The following is a 19,944-nucleotide window of genomic DNA, read 5'->3' as shown; positions in this document are numbered from 1 at the left end:
ACTATTTATTTTCTACATGCCATCAATTACTTTTATTTTATTCATATATATGGATAGGTGTATCTGTAAGGATGTGATATATGCTCAGTTTTGCTTTTAATCCTTTGAGCTAGTTTCTTTTTGGATGAACTTCCATTGTGCTAAAAAGTTCGCATTTTATATTTCCTTGGGTATGACTACGATTATCAATAACCACAAAAGTAAAAACATGATGTGGGCTGATTTTTTTTTTTTGACTTGTGCATCTTACTTTCTCTGCGATTCAAATAAAGTTTGGCCCTTGCTGATTTATGGCCAAGTCTTGTCATGAACATACCGATTAAAAACTGTAGCGTATAATATTAAAGAGTATAACATTTGATATATCATCATATTTGTATAATATATAAGGGTGGGCTCCCGCCATTGCAGGGAATGGGGAGGGCTAGATGTACGCAGCCTTACCCCTGCTTTGCAGAGAGGCTGTTTCTGTGACTCGAACCCGTGACCACCAGGTCACAATGGAGCAACCTTACCGTTGCGCCAAGGCTTTCCCTCTATATTTGTATAATATATATGACATATTATTTCCTTTTTAACTAAATTAGGAGTTATGAATTCTGATTTACAATTTATTCAGATAATGAGATTGTTTGCTACTTGTTGGGCCAATTTAGCTAAATTAAAATCCCTTTTCTCCAATGTTTGTAACACAGTTTCTTGAACTTAACTATTCCTTGCAATTGCTTAGATAACCAGTATATGATAATTGCTCCAATAATTTTCTTAATAACGGGCTTAACGGCTATATCTATCTCCAGGAACTTCAATGTAGTGATTGGTCATGCCGTCCTCTAACAGAAGAGCAAAAATCATATGCAGCAGCCGACGCATGTTGCTTGCTTGAAATATTTAATGTCTTCCAATGCAAACTTCTTATTGAAGGTTTGGCTTGCTTAATTTAATAATATTTTTTTCGTTGGTTTTTCTTAGCAGGTTTAATAATATGTGAACACCTTATAATTTTGGTTTCGGTGGAAATTTCGGTGAAAATCTTATAATTTCGGCCGGAAAATTTAAATTTCGGTTTTGGTTTTAAATTTCGGTCCCGGCCAAAATCTGAAATTTTGGTATTTCGGCTGAAATTTAAAACCATGATTAAAACTAATGACAAAAAAGCTGAACTGAAGCACTAAAACATACAATTGTAGGCATTAGTGCATAGGGAGATGATTTTTTTCACCCCGCCTGTAGGATTATGCGCCTCACTTTTAACGTGATTTGTGGCTGACTTTAACGCTTTTGATATCAAATCATGTTAAAAAGGGGGCGCATAATCCTACCAGAGAGGGGGGGTTGGGGTGGAGAGGTGAAAAAATTCATCTCCCTCTATTGTTTGAATTCTCAATTATGTCATGATATTTTGGATGATTTGGTAAATAATCCATATGATGGATTAAAAATTGATAATATGATATATTTCTTCATTTTCTATTATATTGTTAAAATTATAAAGTGCCTTGAATATTCTGAACATGTTTAGGCTGGTTGTTTATCTTCAAAGTAATTGTTACATAGCATAGCTGTATGTGAGGATACCTAGGACCAGGCCAAATGGGAGATTTTCAAGTTATTGTTCCTTCCTAGAAACAGAACTTATGACTGAAAAACCCACTAAAAGCTTTCAACAATTGTATAGCAAAGGTTTCTCGCAAGCAGCATGAGCACGAGCTAAATGTTTTCACACTGGCATAACTTTGACAAAGATTGTTTTACAGATTTCACCAGAGGTATAGGGTACTGTGAATTTTTCTGTTGTATAGGAGGGGTTAATCGCGTGGGATTTTGATGGTTGTGTGAATTCTCACAAATTGTCCATGACATTTAGGGACTTGGACTTTGAATGTGCGGACATCTAAGCTCTCGTGAACTATGTGAACTTCGACAGGAACTTCGGAGTAACTCGGGAATTGCATTTTTCTTTCTTTTTTTAATCAACAAGTAATAACTTTAAAAATCAATCCTTTTGAAGACGAAAAGCTCATTCGATAAGGATAGAGAAGTGAATGTTAGTTGTGTTAACAATGCATTTCAAGGTGATGAAAGAGGCATAATGTCTTTTATGTTCTAGACTTGGGTTTTGTGCTCAAGGCAGGACAATTTGTTTACATCGATACTAAAAAAATCATACTTGCTTCAATGAAATGATGCATTGCCATATTAGAAAATCATATTTGTAGCGCCCCAGTGCAATGACCACAATCAAAATAGTATCTAGATAGACGAATGAAGAATAACAAAACCAATTGGTGGGTCTTGGTGGATTCAAATCATCATCTTCTTGAGAAACATTGGAAACAAACCCATTTCTTAAGCGCTCTTCGTAATTTGAGCTAAAGACCCAACTTGGGTTTAGAAAAATAAGTGTTGGAAATTTGAAAAGCAAAATAGGAAAGCCTTAGGATTTAATTAGTTGCAATCATAGGAAGTCTTGCTTCTCAAGAAGGCAAAACTTCAATTTAAGATGAACTAGATTGTTGAAGTAGCTTCTCCAGGGGTTTTTGACAAAAAAAATTTCCATGAAAAATAGTTTCTATGGAATTGATTACAGAATGGCGAAAATCTTGTTATGAAGAAAGAAAATGTGAAGAAAGAAAGAAACCCAACAAATTAGAAACAATTGAGGGAAAGGATTGAGTAGTAATTAACTAATTACAGTGAATGAAATGCTGACCATGGAGGAATGAAACTCAGCATGACGAACCACAGCTTCCTTATCATCTTCTACTCCGACCTTCATGCTTTTACTCACCCATCTTGATCATCAAACAGGTAAAAAACCAAACCCCTAATTCCAAAACCCTGAATCCTAAAAGCATAAAGCCCTCGACACCTAAAAAGACCCAGAAACGGAAAACCTTAAACCCAAAAACCCTAATCCATGTTAGTAGGGGTATATGTGCCTAACGGCACTTTGGTCAGAGCCTCTCATTCTCTTCTCTCCTCTCTCAACATGGTATCAGAGCCTTAGGGTTGTGGTGCCCTAGGGACCACCATTGGAAGATCCCCAACTCTTCATTTTCTCTCATTCTCTTCTCTTCTCAACAGGATCAAAAGCAATATGCAATGGTATCTATCATTTCAAAAAAAATATGCAATGGTATCTACTTGGTCCCAAGTAAGGACATCAAATCCAGTTTTTGGAATGAAACTGAGCTAGCATTTTTTCGGTTAATCTATGATGAGGATCGGGTCCCGGCCAAAGTGTAAAAAGGCCTAGTTTAACATTGGTGGTAGTTTTGATGACAGTACTTGTTAATTCCATGTACATGTAGGGTATACTTGTAGGGGGGTATACTTGTAATAAGTGAGTAATTGAGTGGCTATATAGTGAGGATTTGAATGTAAAAAAGGGATGGAAATTCGAATTTTAAAATGGGTGGGAAATTGTCCACTACAAATAGGGAGAACTACTCTCATTTATGGATTTTTTTGATGACCTTTTAATGAATTTGAAGAAAATTCATGTACCTTGCAGCTTGGAGAGACGCTTGCTGATTTGGAAGATAGAACTTTGACAGATGTTAAAGAGGAATTTCTGGAAATTCAAAGGCCTTCCATCTCTTCTTCTCAGCTTTATTTCACAGCTTAGCTAAGTCTCTTTTTTGTTGATTTCCATTACAGTTTTGATACAATTGTTGTTTCCTTCCATCTTTTCTCGTTCTTGATCATCCTTTTGGTTTGTTTCCATCAATCTGACTTGTTTCATTACAGATCTAAAGAGTTTCACTGTTTTCTCTTATATCCTGTGGTTGGCAATGCGCTTTCATTTCTAATTTACTTCAATTACGGCGAGTTTTTGTTCATGCTCTGTTTTTAATAACAGTTAACTGTTTTTGGACTGTTCCTGTGCAAGAATTCTATCAAATTCGAATCTGTTCAGCAAGATTAATAGCCTTGCATTATTTCTTGATCAAAATTCAAATTCCTAGCCAAAAGTCTGTTAGGAAATGAGAGAGGGAGATTATCAACTGTATTGAACTGTCAGTAGTGGTGACAAGTGTCACTCAAGTATAGGTTAGCATTAGCTGGTTTTCAGTTAGTTGTTGTAATTCTGTTTTTGGTTGTTATGCATTTTCTGTTGTAATCTGGAGAGGTATGTAACTCTATTAAAAGGGCAAATTGAATGAGAATAAACATCAATAAATTTTTCAGCAAACATTTGGGGTTTTCTTCTCTTTCCAATTAAAAAGGGGTTAGGGGTTTAGAGTTCTTCCATCAAAAGAACTTAGGAATTCAAGAATTCCTATCATCTGGTCTCAAAGCAATTTTTTTCCTGGAGAAGCTTGTAAAAGACATCAATGGCGGAAAATACTCGTTCACAAGATTTGAAGAAATTGGAGGAACAGATCAAGAATAACCAGAATCAGATTGGTGAAATGAAGCATGAGATTCAGAACATAGCAAGCATGATTCAACAACTATTACAAGAAAGATCCAAGAGCAAGGCAGGAGAATCGTCCAAGAGTAATGAGAATGCTGCGAAGAATACGTTCTTGTCGAAGTATAATCGGATTGATTTTCCAAAATTCAAAGGGGGGGAGTCTAAAGGTTGGATCTATAGATACCACCACTATTTCCAATTTCATGAAATTGATGTAGATAAGAAAGTTCAGATAGCAGGAATTCATTTAGAAGAGGAAGCGATTCAGTGGTTTCAGTGGTATCAATCCATGAGACCAAATCCTAGTTGGAAGGAATTTGCTAATGATTTATGTGCAAGGTTTGGAGATGATCCCAGCACGGATGTGCTTGGAGAATTAACGAAGTTGCATCAGATGACTACAATAAAGGTTTATCAAAAGAAGTTTGAGGAGTTGGCTAACAGGACTAGAGGATTGAATGAACCATTCTTTATCAGCTGTTTTATCAGTGGATTAAAGGATGAAATAAGGAGTGGGGTACAAATGTGTAAACCATCCGCAATAATAGATGCTATAGCCATGGCCAAATTGCAGGAGGCGAACGTGGAGGCCTTGTCCAGGAAGTCCAAGATTCAGCCCAAATATACTGGGCAACATCTAGGAGAGTCTAGCAAGATCACTAGTGGCTCTGGAATTCCAATTAAGAGACTCTCACAAGCTGAGATGGAGTCGAGAAGGGCCAAGGGCCTTTGCTATTATTGTGACGAGAAATATATACCAGAGGAAGTTGATGAAGTAGAAAAGGTTGATATGCACATATTAGTCTATGCTCTTGCGGGTGCTACTAACTACAACACTATGAAGGTTATAGGCTTAGTCAAGAAGGAGCCTATTGTTATTTTGATTGACTCAGGTAGCGCGCATAACTTCTTGGATGAAAATTTTGCAAAGAAAACGGGCTGCAAGATTCAGTCTATGGGAAAATTGTGGGTTGCGGTGGCAGATGGAGGAAGAGTGGCTAGCAGTGCAGTTTGTACCAAGTTCAATTGGGAGATGCAAGGGACAAAATTCTATTTTGAGATGAGACTGCTTCCCTTGGGAGGCTGTGATGCAGTGCTGGGTATTCAATGGCTATCTGCTCTAAGGCCAATTTTGTGGGATTTCAAGAAGCTCCAAATGGAGTTCTCTTTATTGGGCAAGAAGGTCATTTTAAGGGCAGATAAGGAAGAGGTTAGTTTACAGCAAGTGATGGGGGGTGCATGGGAAAAAATGATCAGAAAATGTACCAGAGGATTGATGGCTCAACTTCATTCCATTGAAGAAAGTCCTCCGACAAGCCAGGTACTTGCTGAAATACAAACTTTGCTTTCTGAATTCTGTGAAGTTTTTGATACTCCTAAGGAATTTCCTCCACTTAGGTCCCATGATCACAAAATTCCATTGAAAGAAGGAACTAATGCGGTTAGTGTAAGGCCTTATCGTTATCCTTATGTTCAAAAGAATGAAATAGAGAAGTTGGTAAGAGAAATGCTTGAAATTGGAGTGATAAGACCAAGTGTAAGCCCCTTTTCATCTCCTGTATTGTTGGTTAAAAAGAAAGATGGAAGTTGGCGCTTTTGTGTAGATTACAAGTCATTAAATTAAGTTACAGTCAAGGACAAGTTGCCTATTCCTTGGATTGATGAGCTTCTGGATGAGTTATATGGGGCTACCATTTTTTCAAAACTAGACTTAAGAGCAGGGTACCATCAAATTAGAGTGGTTGCGGAAGATGTTCATAAAACTGCCTTTCGTACACACCAGGGACATTATGAATTTTTGGTTATGCCCTTTGGGCTCACCAATGCCCCATCAACCTTCCAATCTTTAATGAATTCCATTTGTCAGGAACACATAAGGAAATTCATTCTTGTGTTCTTTGACGATATATTGGTGTATAGCAGATCAATGGAAGAGCATGTGAAGCATTTGCGAATAACATTACAAATTTTAAAAGACAACACCTTGTTTGCTAAGTTGTCTAAATGTGAATTTGGGAAATTAGAGATGGGGTATTTGCGGCACATTGTTTCCGGAAGAGGAGTGGTAGCTGATCCAAGTAAGGTTGCTTGCATGATATCTTGGCCTAAACCAGCTACAATCAAGCAGCTAAGAGGGTTTCTTGGCCTCACTGGGTACTATAGGAAATTCGTCAAAGATTCTGGTAAAATCAGCAAACCTTTAACATTCATGTTGCAAAAGAATCAGTTCAAATGGTCTGAGGTTGCTGAACAATCTTTTACTGCTCTCAAAGAGGCAATGACTACCACCCCAGTGCTAGTACTACCTGATTTCTCTAAACCCTTTATACTAGAGTGTGATGCAAGTGGGGCTGGAATAGGTGCTGTCTTAATGCAGGAGGAAGACCAATAGCCTTCTTGAGTAAAGTTTTGACAGGAAAAAATCTGGGATTGTCGACCTATGAGAAGGAGATGTTAGCAATATTATTGGCAGTTAAGAATTGGAGGGCTTATTTGATGGGACACCATTTCATTATCAAAACTGATCACCAGTCTCAAATATATTTTGGAACAAAGGGTTTCTACATTGTTACAGCAAGTGGATTACAAAACTTTTGGGGTTTCACTACAAAATTGGGTACAAGACAGGCACTGAAAACAAGGTTGCAGATGCCCTTTCCAAGTTGCCTCAAGCTTCCTGCCATGCTATTACTACAGTCACTCCAGCTTGGGTTGAGGAGGTCCAAGAAAGCTATTTGACTGATGTTCATCTACAAGAAATTATTTCACAGCTCCTTATTGATCCACAAGCTGTGCCACTTTACCAGTGGAGTGAGAGTGTGCTGAGGTATGAAGGACGGTTGATAGTTGGGTCTAATATGGGATTGAGGATTAAAATTTTCCTATCACTGCATAGCACCGGAATAGCAGGACACTCAGGGGTTAGAGGAACTATAAAAAAACTGGCTCAGTTCTTTTATTGACCAACTTTGAGCACAAATATTCGTGATTGGGTCAAAGAGTGTGACATTTGTCAACGGAATAAAGGTGAAACAATAGCTTATCCCGGGTTGCTGCAGCCTCTACCAATTCCACAAAGAAGATGGGTAGATATATCTATGGATTTTATTACCGGCCTACCTATGTCAGAAGGAAAGGATGTCATAATGGTGGTTGTAGATCGTTTAACTAAGTATGCACACTTTGTCGCTTTGACTCATCCATATACGGCTTCCACTGTAGCTCAACTTTTCTTTGATAACATCTTCAAATTACACGGGCTGCCTTCCTCTATTGTGAGTGACAGGGGTAAGGTATTCACAAGTCAATTTTGGGAGAGTTTGTTCAAGCATCAAGGAGTACAGTTGTGTTTTAGTTCAGCTTATCATCCCCCAAGTGATGGCGAAACTGAAGTTTTGAACCGCTGTTTGGAGAATTATTTGAGATGCATGACTGGTGATCGTCCGAGAAGATGGAAACAATGGTTAACCTTGGCTGAATGATGGTATAATACCACGTTTCACTCTGCAATACAGATGACTCCCTACGAAGCCTTGTATGGGGAGAAACCTCAACAATTAGCCATGGGGTCTATTCGTACAACTTCTATTGCTGCTGTAGAAGATCATTTACACCACCAGGCTGTGATTTTGCAATTGTTGAAGGATAACTTGGCTATTGCTAGGGAGAGAATGAAGCAATTCGCGGACAAGAAAAAGGACAGAAAGGGAGTTTCAAGTAGGAGATTGGGTTTACTTACGGTTGCAACCTTACAAACAGACCTCCCTTGCTCTGAGGAGGGACTTTAAGTTGGCTCCACGTTTCTATGGTCCTTTTCAAATTTTACAGAGGATTGGAGTAGTGGCTTACAAACTCCAACTACCTTCTCATTCAAAGATTCATCCCGTTTTTCATGTTTCATTGCTCAAAAGGAAGATTGGAGATTCGGTGGTACCAATTGCGAACTTACCAGAGGTTGGTTCTGAAGGCCAACTTTTGATTGAACCTATGGCAATACTGGATCGTCGAATAGTACGTAAGGGCAATGTCGCAGTCACGCAGGTGTTGGTTCAATGGGCTAATGCAGTACCTGAAGATGCTACTTGGGAAGAATGGGCTGCTTTGAATGAGAAATTTCCGGACTTCCACCCTTGAGGACGGACAAGGGTTTGATAAGGGGAAGGGAATGTTAGGAAATGAGAGAGGGAGATTATCAACTGTATTGAACGGTCAGCAGCGGTGACAAGTGTCACTCAAGTATAGGTTAGCATTAGCTAGTTTTCAGTTAGTTGTTGTAATTCTGTTTTTGGTTGTTATGCATTTTCTGTTGTAATCTGGAGAGGTATGTAGCTCTATTAAAAGGGCAAATTGAATGAGATAAACATCAATAAATTTTTCAGCAAACATTTGGGGTTTTCTTCTCTTTCCAATTAAAAAGGGGTTAGGGGTTTAGAGTTCTTCCATCAAAAGAACTTAGGAATTCAAGAATTCCTATAAAAGTCTGCATCAAATTTGGTATCAGAGCTGTATTCCTGCACACTTTCTTGAATTTCTGCACATTTTCAAGAAAATTCCAGGTCTGATCATAAAATTCAAGATTTGTAACTGATCTGCAAGAGTTTCAAGAATTCTTTCCTTCACGTCTACATCAAATTTGGTATCAGAATCGATTCTTGTGGAAATTCTATTATTCCGCAGTCCCGTAAACTCATTCTCTGATATGAAAGTTGGTATCGGAGCCAATTCTTTATTGATGATCTATTCATGGAGTTTTCATTTAGAAAATTCTGCACTTGTGGTAAGATTTTAATTGCCGTGCTTGATCCTCATTAGACCTGAAGTAAGCCTCAAAGATTCTTGCTGGAACAAAGGCATAGAAAGTTCTGAACTATGTTCGTTTAGAACCTGCCGAATCTAGCCATTGTTAACAGGTCTTTAGGCCTTTATTGTACTGCCCAAGGGCATACTTGTCTTTGTACTTCACTCTTTATTATTTATATTACATGAGTGAGGGGGAGAACCCTAACTCAATCTTTTCTCTCATTCTTTATTTTCTCTCTTTTCTCTTCCTCTCTCAACATGGTATCAGAGCTCTAGGGCATGGATGCCTAGGGCCATTTTTTTTCTTTTCTTTTCTTTTCTTCTTTTTTCCCTAACCCTAACCTTAACCTTAACCTCCACCATTCTTTGCTACAGTACCCGCTACAGTACATCGCTACAGTACTGCTACAGTGAATCGCTACAGTACCCGCTACAGTAAATCGCTACAGTACATCGCTACATTACCCTCTTTTCCCCACTCTTCCTTGCCCTAATCTGATCCATCATAATCTCTTCTTCCTCTTTTGGGTCATAGCTATGCCCTAGATTTTCTTGTTCGGCTTGATCACTATCTTCATGGTGTTGTTCTGGATTTGTACTTACATCATTGCGATGTTTGTGGCTCGGAGTTGTCTCGATTTTGTCTTTATGTCGTAAGGCTATCTCATGCCTCCCTTATGCATATGTTGTCCTCACGAAGCCGCGGTCTATTAGCTTGCTTATAGTCTTCATCCTTGTCTCTACTTGCTTGTTGTTGGTTCTCTTCAGTCTTCTTCCCGGTCTCTTATGGAAGATACCCCTCGTATTGAGGACCCTACTATTCGTACTCCAGCTATGGCTACTAGTTCCCGCCGCGTCAGGCTGCGTCGTCGTCTCTGTCTTCGGTGGATGCGTCATTCCCACCGATTACCACTTCCCGTCTTGATGGATCCAACTATTTGACTTGGAAGATTGCTGTGGAGACATATCTGAAGGCCCGACGAAAGATTTCTATTATTCGTCGTGATCCCCTTCCTGAGACTGACCCTACCTTTGATGATTGGGATGTAGATGATGCCCTTGTTCGTACACTTCTATGGCAGAGTATGACCCCTGCCATTGCTAGCACCATGATGGATCTCCCTACTGCCAAAAAGGTATGGGAGCACACTGCGGCATTATATTCTGATGAGGGGAATGTCGCCCGTCACTGCGACACTTATTCGCGCTGGATGGGTCACAGGCGCGGTGATTCTACAGTCCATGATTACTACAGACAGTTTGTCTCCTATTGCCAGCAGCTGGATCCTCTTATGCCTCTCACCACTGATCTTACCACGGCAGCCAGACAGTGGGATCAGCTCCGTGTTATTCATTTCCTTGAGGGTCTTGGACCAGAGTTCACTCATCTTCGACAGCACATCCTTGGGTCTGGTACTGTACCCACTCTTCAGGAGGTATTTTTACGAGCTCAGCAGCGTGCACTTGGCATTACTGTTCCTACTCCCGTGGATGTCTCGACTACTGTTGCTTATGGACCCGCTGACCGCCCTTCCCGAGGAGGCATTTTTGGTCGCGATCGTGGTCGCGATACTAGCCGAGGCGGACATGGCGGCGGCCGAGAGGGTGGCCGTGGAGGTCGAGCTCGGCCCTATTGTACTCATTGTAGGCGTGAGGGTCACTATCACGAGACATGCTTTGATCTCCATCCTGAGCTGCGTTACACTCCATATCCTCGTCAGGGCCGTATTGCACATCTTGCCCTTCTAGATTCGCTTGCTCCTATTGACAGCCCCTCACAGACACCACTGGCTACTCCGACCGATCAGATTGTCGTCTCTCGTCGTCTATGATGAGCTACAGCGTTTCAGGTCTGCCAGCCGCCCTCCTACTGCTGGTCTTGTTCAGCCAGGTAGTTCTCCTGCTTCGTTCCTCTCTAGTTCTAGCTCCTGGATTATTGATTCGGGAGCATCTCATCACATGACAAGTACCCAGTCATCCTTACATGATTTTCATCATGTTGTTTCACGTTCTATTACTCTTGCTGATGGGAGTACCTCTCCTATCACTGGTGTTGGCAGTTATTCCCCTTCACCAGGCATTACATTATCATTTGTGCTCTGTGTCCCCAAGTCACCTTTCAGTTTACTTTCTGTTAGTCAATTAACAAAGCATCTTCATTGTTCTATCTCATTTTTTCCTTCATATTGTCTTTTTCAGGATCTCTCGACTGGGAGGACGATTGGCTCGGGCTGTGAGGTGGATGGCCTTTATTGTCTCAACTCCACTCCGTCCCATCCGATTCTACATGGCTCGGTCGTTGCATACCAGTGGCATTGCCGTTTAGGTCACCTGTCTATGGAGCGTTTACGCAGGATTCCTTTCGTTCCTTCTTCATCTGTTAGGTCTTTTCAGTGTGAGGCCTGTGAACCTGGGAAGCATCATCGTGTGCCATTTCCCTCTAGGACTGTTAGTCGGGCTTCACACCCTTTGACTCTTGTTCATTCTGATGTATTGGTCCTGTGAGGACTACCTCTTTATTTGGATTTCACTATTTTGTGGTCTTTATTGATGACTATTCACGTATGACATGGACTTATTTAATAAAAGATCGTTCTAAAGTTTTTTCTGTGTTTCGTGATTTCTATGCTGAAGTTAGTAATCAATTCTCATGTGTTATCCAATGTCTTCGCACTGACAATGCAAAGGAATATTTCTCTTACTCAAATGGTTTTCAGGAATTCCTCTCTTCGCGAGGCATTCTTCATCAGTCCTCATGTGCTCATACCTCTCAACAGAATGGAGTGGCTGAGAGGAAGCTTCGCTCCTTGTTAGATGGGGCCCGGACACTACTCTTTCAGATGCGGGTCCCTAAGACCTATTGGCCTGATGCTGTACTCACAGCATGCTATCTGGCGAATAGGCTTCCCTCTTCGGTCCTTGGTGGCACCTCCCCGTTCTCGATTCTCCGTCCTACCTCTGACCCTTTCCCTCTTACACCTCGAGTTTTTGGCTGTCTCTGTTTTGTCCATGTTCTTGGGTCAGGATTAGATAAGTTGGATCCTCGAGCCGAACGGTGTATCTTTCTAAGTTACTCTCGGACCCAAAAGGGTTATCGTTGCTACAGCCCTTGGCTGCGACGATCCTTTGTCTCGGCGGATGTTACATTCTTTTAGACTCAGTCATTTTTTAGTCCGTCCATCTCGTTGGATCCCTCCCCCTCTACACTTCAGGAGGATTCCTCGCATACTCCTGTTCTTCCTCTTCCGGTTCTTCCTGATCCCATCCCTGTTTCTACACCTCCGGTGTCCAGTTCCTCCCCTACAATTGATTCTACTGTTATGCGCAGCCCCTCTACCTCCACCATTGAAGCAGTATCAGCATCGGGCCAAATCTGTTGCTCATTTAGCCCCGTCCGAGTCATCATCATCTCAGCCGGAGACCCTCACTTCTGAGGTACATTCTGACTCTCCCATTGCCTCTCGCACTCGGTCTCGCAGTACTGCTCATCCAATTTCCTCTTTTGTGTCTTATGACTTTCTCACCCCTGTATTTCGTAGTTTTGTTTCATCTTTGTCCTCTATTTCTCTACCTAAGACTCTACAGGAGGTACTTGATCATCAAGGCTGGCGGGCGGCTATGGATCTTGAGATGCAGGCCCTTCAGGCCAATCAGACATGGGATTTGGTCCCTCTACCATATGGTGCTCGTCCCGTTGGTTGTCGCTGGGTTTATGCAGTCAAGCACCTTCCTGATGGCACAGTTGAGCGCCTTAAGGCTCGACTTGTTGCCAAAGGGTACACGCAGACATATGGGATTGATTATGGCGAGACTTTTTCACCAGTTGCAAAAATTCCTTCTGTCCGTGTCCTACTATCCCTTGCTGTGAATCATGGCTGGCATCTTCATCAGTTGGATGTAAAAAATGCCTTTCTTCATGGTGATTTGGAGGAAGAGGTCTAATGGAGCAACTTCCTGGCTATGTTGCTCAGGGGGAGACATCTTCTCTTGTTTACCGTTTGAGGAAATCCATTTATGGTCTCAAACAATCTCCGAGAGCCTGGTTTGGAAAGTTCAGTGCTACACTTATTTGCTTTGGCATGAAGCAGTGCGTAGTTGATCACTCCGTCTTCAGTTTTCAGTCTCAGGCTGGTTGTGTTCTGTTGATAGTATATGTCGATGATATCATTATCACTGGTAGCGATACAGGTGGCATTCAGAGGCTCAAATCCTTCCTTCAGACAGAGTTCTCTACTAACGATTTGGGTCGTCTTCGGTATTTCCTGGGCATTAAGGTTGCCTATTCGACTAGGGGTATCTACCTCTCACAGAGGAAGTATGTTCTGGATCTTCTTGATGAAACAAGTTATTTGGGAGTCAAGCCTGCCTCAACTCCTATGGACAAGAATATGAAATTACTCCCTGAGGAGGGAGTCTTGTTAGAAGATCCAGGGCGATACAGACGCTTAGTTGGTAAGCTCATTTATCTTACTGTTACACGTCCAGATATTACCTTTGCAGTTAGCGCTGTTAGCCAGCATATGAGCTCACCTCGCACTTCACACTGGGCTGCTGTACTTCAGATATTGAGATATCTGAAGAGTTCGCTAGGTAAATGGTTGTTATTTCAGAGGCATGGGCACCCGAGAATTGAAGGATACACTGATGCAGACTGGGCAGGATCTCCGGCTGATAGGTGGTCTACTACAGGATATTGCACCTTTATTGGAGGTAATCTTGTTTCATGGAGAAGTAAGAAACAAGATGTTGTGTCTAAATCCAGTGCCGAGGCAGAATATAGAGCTATGTCTCATACGAGTGTGGAACTCATGTGGCTACGTTCCTTACTTTCAGAGATTGGATTTCCTCCTTCTTCTTCTCCAGCTCAGTTATACTGTGACAACAAATCCGCCATTTACATTGCCACGAATCCAGTCTTCCATGAGAGGACCAAACATATTGAAGTGGATTGTCATTTCATTAGAGATTTGATTCAGCGAAGCTACATATCTCCCGTGTTTACCTGATCTACAGATCAATTAGCAGACATGTTCACGAAGCCTCTAAGTAGAGCTAAGTTAGTTGATAATTGTAACAAGCTAGGAATGTTAGATATCTACATTCCAGCTTGAGGGGGAGTGTTAACAGGTCTTTAGGTCTTTATTGTAATGCCCAAGGGCATACTTGTCTTTGTACTTCACTCTTTATTATTTATATTACATGAGTGAGGGGGAGAACCATAACTCAATCTTTTCTCCCATTCTTTACTTTCTCTCTTTTCTCTACCTCTCTCAACAGCCATAAAGAACTAGAAATAGATATTTCAATCCAGATCTTAATATATTGCTGACTTTTTAATTGCAAATGGAAATTGATGGCCTTACTTCGAGTTTCCGATCTGAGCACTGATGGTTGTGTATGTTGTTGTAGAAGTGACGTTCTTGCCTAGGGTTTTCTTTGAAATCCTATCATTAATGGCTCTATAAGTGTGCTCGTTTTCACTTCTTTCAGTCCTTTATTTTTTGAGATTCTGGGTGAATTCGATAATCAATGGACCAAAGCTGCTATCACAAATCAGGGACTTATTCAATGACTGTGATTGTTCAAGTAATGACCGTGGGATCTGTTTTCGGCACCAGTTGATTGCTGTTTCAGTGAATCCAGGGCGAAAAACCTAGTATTTTGGGCTGGGTTGATATTCGGATTGGCTATGTTTTCCATTGCCTATGCTAAGAGACAGGAAATTTGGAGCGAAGCTATCTTTTTTTTATGTTAGAAGGGCTTTTGTAATTGCATTGGTGGGACCACACGTCTCCTTGGTTGTAATTTGGGTGCATTTTAATAAAATTCAGTTACTTTAAAAAATGGACCAAAGCTCCTAAGAGTTATTGAATTGTGGATTCAATCTGTGCGTTTAATGGTTTTGGCTGTTTTTTTGGGATGAATCTCATTTTCTTCTCTTTTGATTGAAGGTTCTGCTATATAAAATTTCGTTTGGAATTAGACATGCGAACTTGTAACACGCGTTTGCTGCCATGGAATCCACTCTATACAGCCGGTTAACATGCTTTGGATCAATGTTTGGTTTATTTGGAATTCACTGCAATTTTCCAAAACTCTTGTAAATTCATGGCTGCTTGCCATTGTACATAGTTTTGGAACATTGCCATGCTAAGTTATAAATTCCGTTTCGTTCGCCGTTTCGTTTTGGCGACCGGTATTTCGCCCGTTTCGTTCGGCTTTCGTTCGAAACTTTTTGTTCCGCTACGACGAGGGATTTTTTTTTTCAATAGTTAAAAATATGAAAATCCAAAAAATCAGAAATTGATAGAAAAATATAAGAAATAATTAAATGAAAAAAATGTAAAAGATCCAACATTTACTTAAAGGAAAATCACTATCAGCTTGACTAGTGTGTTGAACTGTTGATCAGTGCCCTGACAAGATGAAAAATTTTTAGAGACGAAATTATGATATTTTTATATTGGACTTTTGGGATTTAATAATGTTTGGACATGATAGAATTTGTATTTTTAAAATTGGAAAAATACCTCATTGTTTGGAAGTTAAGATTTTGACCCGACCCATTTTTTTTCAAATTTGTACTAGAACTAGAAAATTGGCTTTTTATCCTTTTTTGATTTAGGTCTTGAAACTATTTTTAATAGATCCAAATGGTGGATATTCCATTATTTACTTGCAAATTGTAAGTAAATGGAAATACTAAGAAGAAAAAGACATTTACTTAAATGACTATGAATGTAAATACTAAGAAGAAAAAGGAAGAAGAAAAGAGAACCAAGAAAAGGAACCAAGAAGAGATGAAAAGAAAAAAACAAAAACTGGGGAATTCCAGACGAAATAGGGCATTCTACCTGTTTCGTCCAAAATTCCGGATTCCGACGGAACTCCGGACGGAACGACCGGAATGGACCGAAACGGAAAATATAGTTGTTCTGTTGGGGATTCCATACTGGAACCAAAATACCGGTCTGTTCCGGCTAGAACGGAACATAATTTATAACTTAGTTGCCATGTGATATTCGAAGCTTGCAGAAACCTTAGCCTTAAGATTAGAAGATTCTGAAATATATTTGTCATCAAATGCATGCATTTTCAGCTAGTGATGGTAAAGACAAGTTGCTTACAGCTGAGGATAGCACCCCAACCTTCAATTGGTTATTACGTACAGATTTTGATATGGCGGTGAAGTTTTCTTTTGCTGAGATAAAATACAGCTGAACTTCAGCTGAAGCTCCATCTCATCCTTTGATGCTTGACTCAATGATATAGATATTTTAGGATCTAATCATGAAATATATTTTGAGTTCAAGATTCAGCCAAGAACAGTGAATGGATTGAAAATTTCTGCTCAAAAATAGTCCCAAAACAGTATGTTGTTGGATATTGCAGAAAAAAATGAGTAGAATGTGCAGAAATTGAGCTGGAAACGAATAGGAAAACAAGTGAATGTGAACAAAGATAATAGATTATAAAAGAAAACTGAATTTTATTGAAATTTTGATAGAAAACTGCAAGAGAGATACTTAGCTTGGCGATGTACTCATGCCAAGAAGAAGAAGAGATGGAAGGCCTTCAAATCTCAGGATTTCTTCTGTAACTTCCTTCAAAGATCTTGCAAGCTGGAAATTTCTTCTCCCCAAGCTAGGTTTGTAAATTCTCTTCAAAATCATCTAAGTCATCAAAAGTCCCAAATAAGAAAGACTCTGCCCTATTTATAGAGGATTTCCTCCCTTTACATTCAAATCTCGCTACAAGGCTCTTCAAACACTCACATATTACAAATATATCCCCTACATGTATACCCTACAAGCGCGTAGAATTAACAAGAATTTCCAACATGGATATTTATGAAACTACCACCTATGTTAATTAGTTTGGCCTGGACCCGGTCCTCAACATCCTCCAAATCTTAAAAAGAGCCCGACCACAAGCTTGGCTCCATTCTAATAGAAGGGGTAAAAACCCAAGTCAATGGGCAAGCTGGCATGTCGTCCCTCCTAACCATAGTTTTAAAACTCCTCCGCATCATCATGGACTCCCCCGAGTTGACTCCCTTTTCCCTTGGCCGCGTTCCGCATTTTGCTGCCACGTTCCTCTTTTTGCCCTACAAAGTCAATAAAAACTCATTTGAATCTCGCGAGTTACAACCGCGTCTACTGAGTACTCAGCCATGCCAACCGAGTTCTTGGCCGCATTTGCGCCAGTCGACAACGACGACAAGGATTTTTCTTGGCTGCATTTTGAATCGCATCTGCATTTTTAAACACTGCTCCATACTAGGCCAAAGCAAATGTGATACCGGCACCAGGATCAAATACGACGCTCTCCGTACCAAGACCCTTCACCCGGGGTTCATCTGCGGTATCGCCTCAGTCACATCTGTCATGCAATACCCACCACCACCTCGGTCGTGGGGTTTCTCCCATTTTCTATTAATACAATAATTTACCATTTCAAAAAAAGCATAGGCGGTGGTGTCTCATGCCGGTCCCTATCCATATATGCTCTACTCATCTTTGTTCTGTCGCTCTCCATGCAAATCGAAGGTCCCTGCCATGATAAAGTCAGCTCAGAAATGAGTCCTTATAGATAATCTCTGCTACAACAATGTCTCTCTTTCATCTCAAGAACCAAACCATCGTCTGTCCAGTCAACTGGACCACTATGGTCTGTCTCTGCAGATGCTATAGACTCATGCTCAAAGTTGTGCTCTGGCTCCTGTCTACAAGCTGCCTCAGAACTCAGGAGTAAACTCTATCACACTGTGGTTATCATCATCTTGTATTGTCATAGATGATAAGTCCTCATCGTTATGCTCCGGCTCAATGCACTGTTCTGTCGGCTCTTCAACAATGACAGGAGTCTCAATAACAGGAGAAACCTCAGCCTCATGTGTAGGACAAGAAAGTGCATGCACTGGAGTATGTTGCCTCTGCAACTGTTCAACAAGTAACTTGAGCTTATCCCACCCAGCATCAATATTAGCTTCTATTTCATGACGGGCTGCGTCGCTTCTAGCTTGTTGTTCACGTATAGCTTCATCCTCACGTCTCTCTGCTTAGCCTCTCGCTCTCTCCATGGACCTCTAATTCACATCTTTGCCGATAGGCTCTAGGGGTATACTTCTGATGTGGCCCAAAGGAGGAGAAATAGGACAAAGAGGGGAAAAGAGAAGAATCATAGGAAGAGAAGAAGAGAAGGGGAAGGGATTAGAAGAAAGAAGAGAGAAGACAAGAAATTAGAGGGGGAGAAATAGAAGAAGACGAATAAGAGAAGAAGAGAAAGGGAAGAAGAAGAGGGATATGGGAGAATCTCTGTTCTCAATTCATTAATTCATCATCAAAATCTAAAAACCCTAATACATCTGGGCCTTATATCAGGCCATTGAAATAACTTAATAATAAAATAACATGGAAAATAAAAGCCCTAAAAACTAAAACGTGGAAATAAAAATCCTAGAAATAAAATGACATGGAGATAAAAATCCTAAAAATCTAATTGGCAAATATGGGACTTATTGGGCCTACAATACGCATCAACTTCCTCATGAAAATATTGCATACCTACCCTCATCTACGGAATGGAGGTTCTCCTATGTCAAAGCTCTAATGCCCTTAGCGCTACCACTCACCCCTAGCACAAGGTGTAACCGTCTCTCAGACATTCCAATTGCTCTCTCGGTGATCCTGACTAAGTATATATGATATGAATCAAGAGCATCAATCCATTGTAGACACTCAATCTCGGGATCACCATAATAGTCGTATCCGTCAAAACAAGGAAGTAGGGTGGAACCATAGTAAGGATCAATGGAATGAAACAATACTCAAGAATACTCAACTCTCTAATGGCAGCCAATTTCACTCCAAATTGTTTCCTAGCTGCAGTAGGTTCATAAAAAAGTCCCTTAACATGAACTTCACTGAGATGAAAAACAGTCCATCAGATGCTCAGGTGCTAGCAACTAAGTGAATGGTGTCGGTGAGAGGACTGACTAGAAGTCGCTAAATGTGGTTAGCATCGCCAAACTGCCAAGGGAATCCAGGATGTCCATTTCAAAATTTTGAATGTAGATACCTAAGTGTTGTGTGTACACTTGCACGTATTCCAATTCTTTTCTCATCAGCCAATATTCTTGTTGTACTTTACTCTGCATCATTTTACTTTGTGCTTCTTTGTCTTGTGATATTTTTCTATTCATGTCCATGCGGATTACTTTTATTTTCTCGCAGATCATTTATCTCTAAGATGGTTATCTTCTAGTTTTTCCCAAACATTTCAACACCTTTTAATTATTTTTCGGTTAAATAAAATACACAATGAGGAAAGACTTGATGGCTAGGAACATAACAGAGAACATAACAAAGAACATGACCTTGGATAGGAGAGAATGGAAGAACATGATCCATGTAGACGAACCCAATTAGTGTTCAGGATTAGACTTAGTCAATTTAAGCCGGGTAGATTCTTTCACCTTCATGAAAATTTTCTAAAGGATTCATTAACCGACCCCAACTAGTTTGGGACAAAGGCTTAGTTGAGTTAAGTTGAGTTGAGTATAAAATACACAATGAATTGTTGCTACTTTTTACAGATCCCAAGCATTGTCACTTTTGACAATTGTAGGATATCCTTGGAAAGCAGGTGGTTCCTTGAAAAATATTTCTCAATGATATGGGATTACATTTTTTGAGAGTATTGAGGAAGAACTTTTGATA

The 19,944-nt window shown here is 40.3% G+C and overlaps 1 protein-coding gene across 1 annotated transcript in view; it reads left to right on the top strand.

Moving 5' to 3' along the window:
• The window catches only part of LOC143885387 (3'-5' exonuclease domain-containing protein), a 68,793-nt gene that overhangs the window by 28,244 nt on the left and 20,605 nt on the right, over positions 1–19,944 (top strand). Inside the window, exon 3 of the mRNA XM_077389537.1 lies at positions 801–924. Within this exon, the coding sequence (XP_077245652.1) occupies positions 801–924 (124 nt within the window). The remainder of the gene's footprint in view (positions 1–800; positions 925–19,944) is intronic.

This window comes from Tasmannia lanceolata, unplaced genomic scaffold (assembly GCF_043159265.1).
Source record: "Tasmannia lanceolata isolate RefF3 unplaced genomic scaffold, GAP_Taslan_0.1 ptg000008l, whole genome shotgun sequence".
Lineage (NCBI taxonomy): Eukaryota > Viridiplantae > Streptophyta > Magnoliopsida > Canellales > Winteraceae > Tasmannia > Tasmannia lanceolata.
Note: the sequence above shows the minus strand (reverse complement) of the source record. Positions and strands in the feature narration are given on the sequence as shown.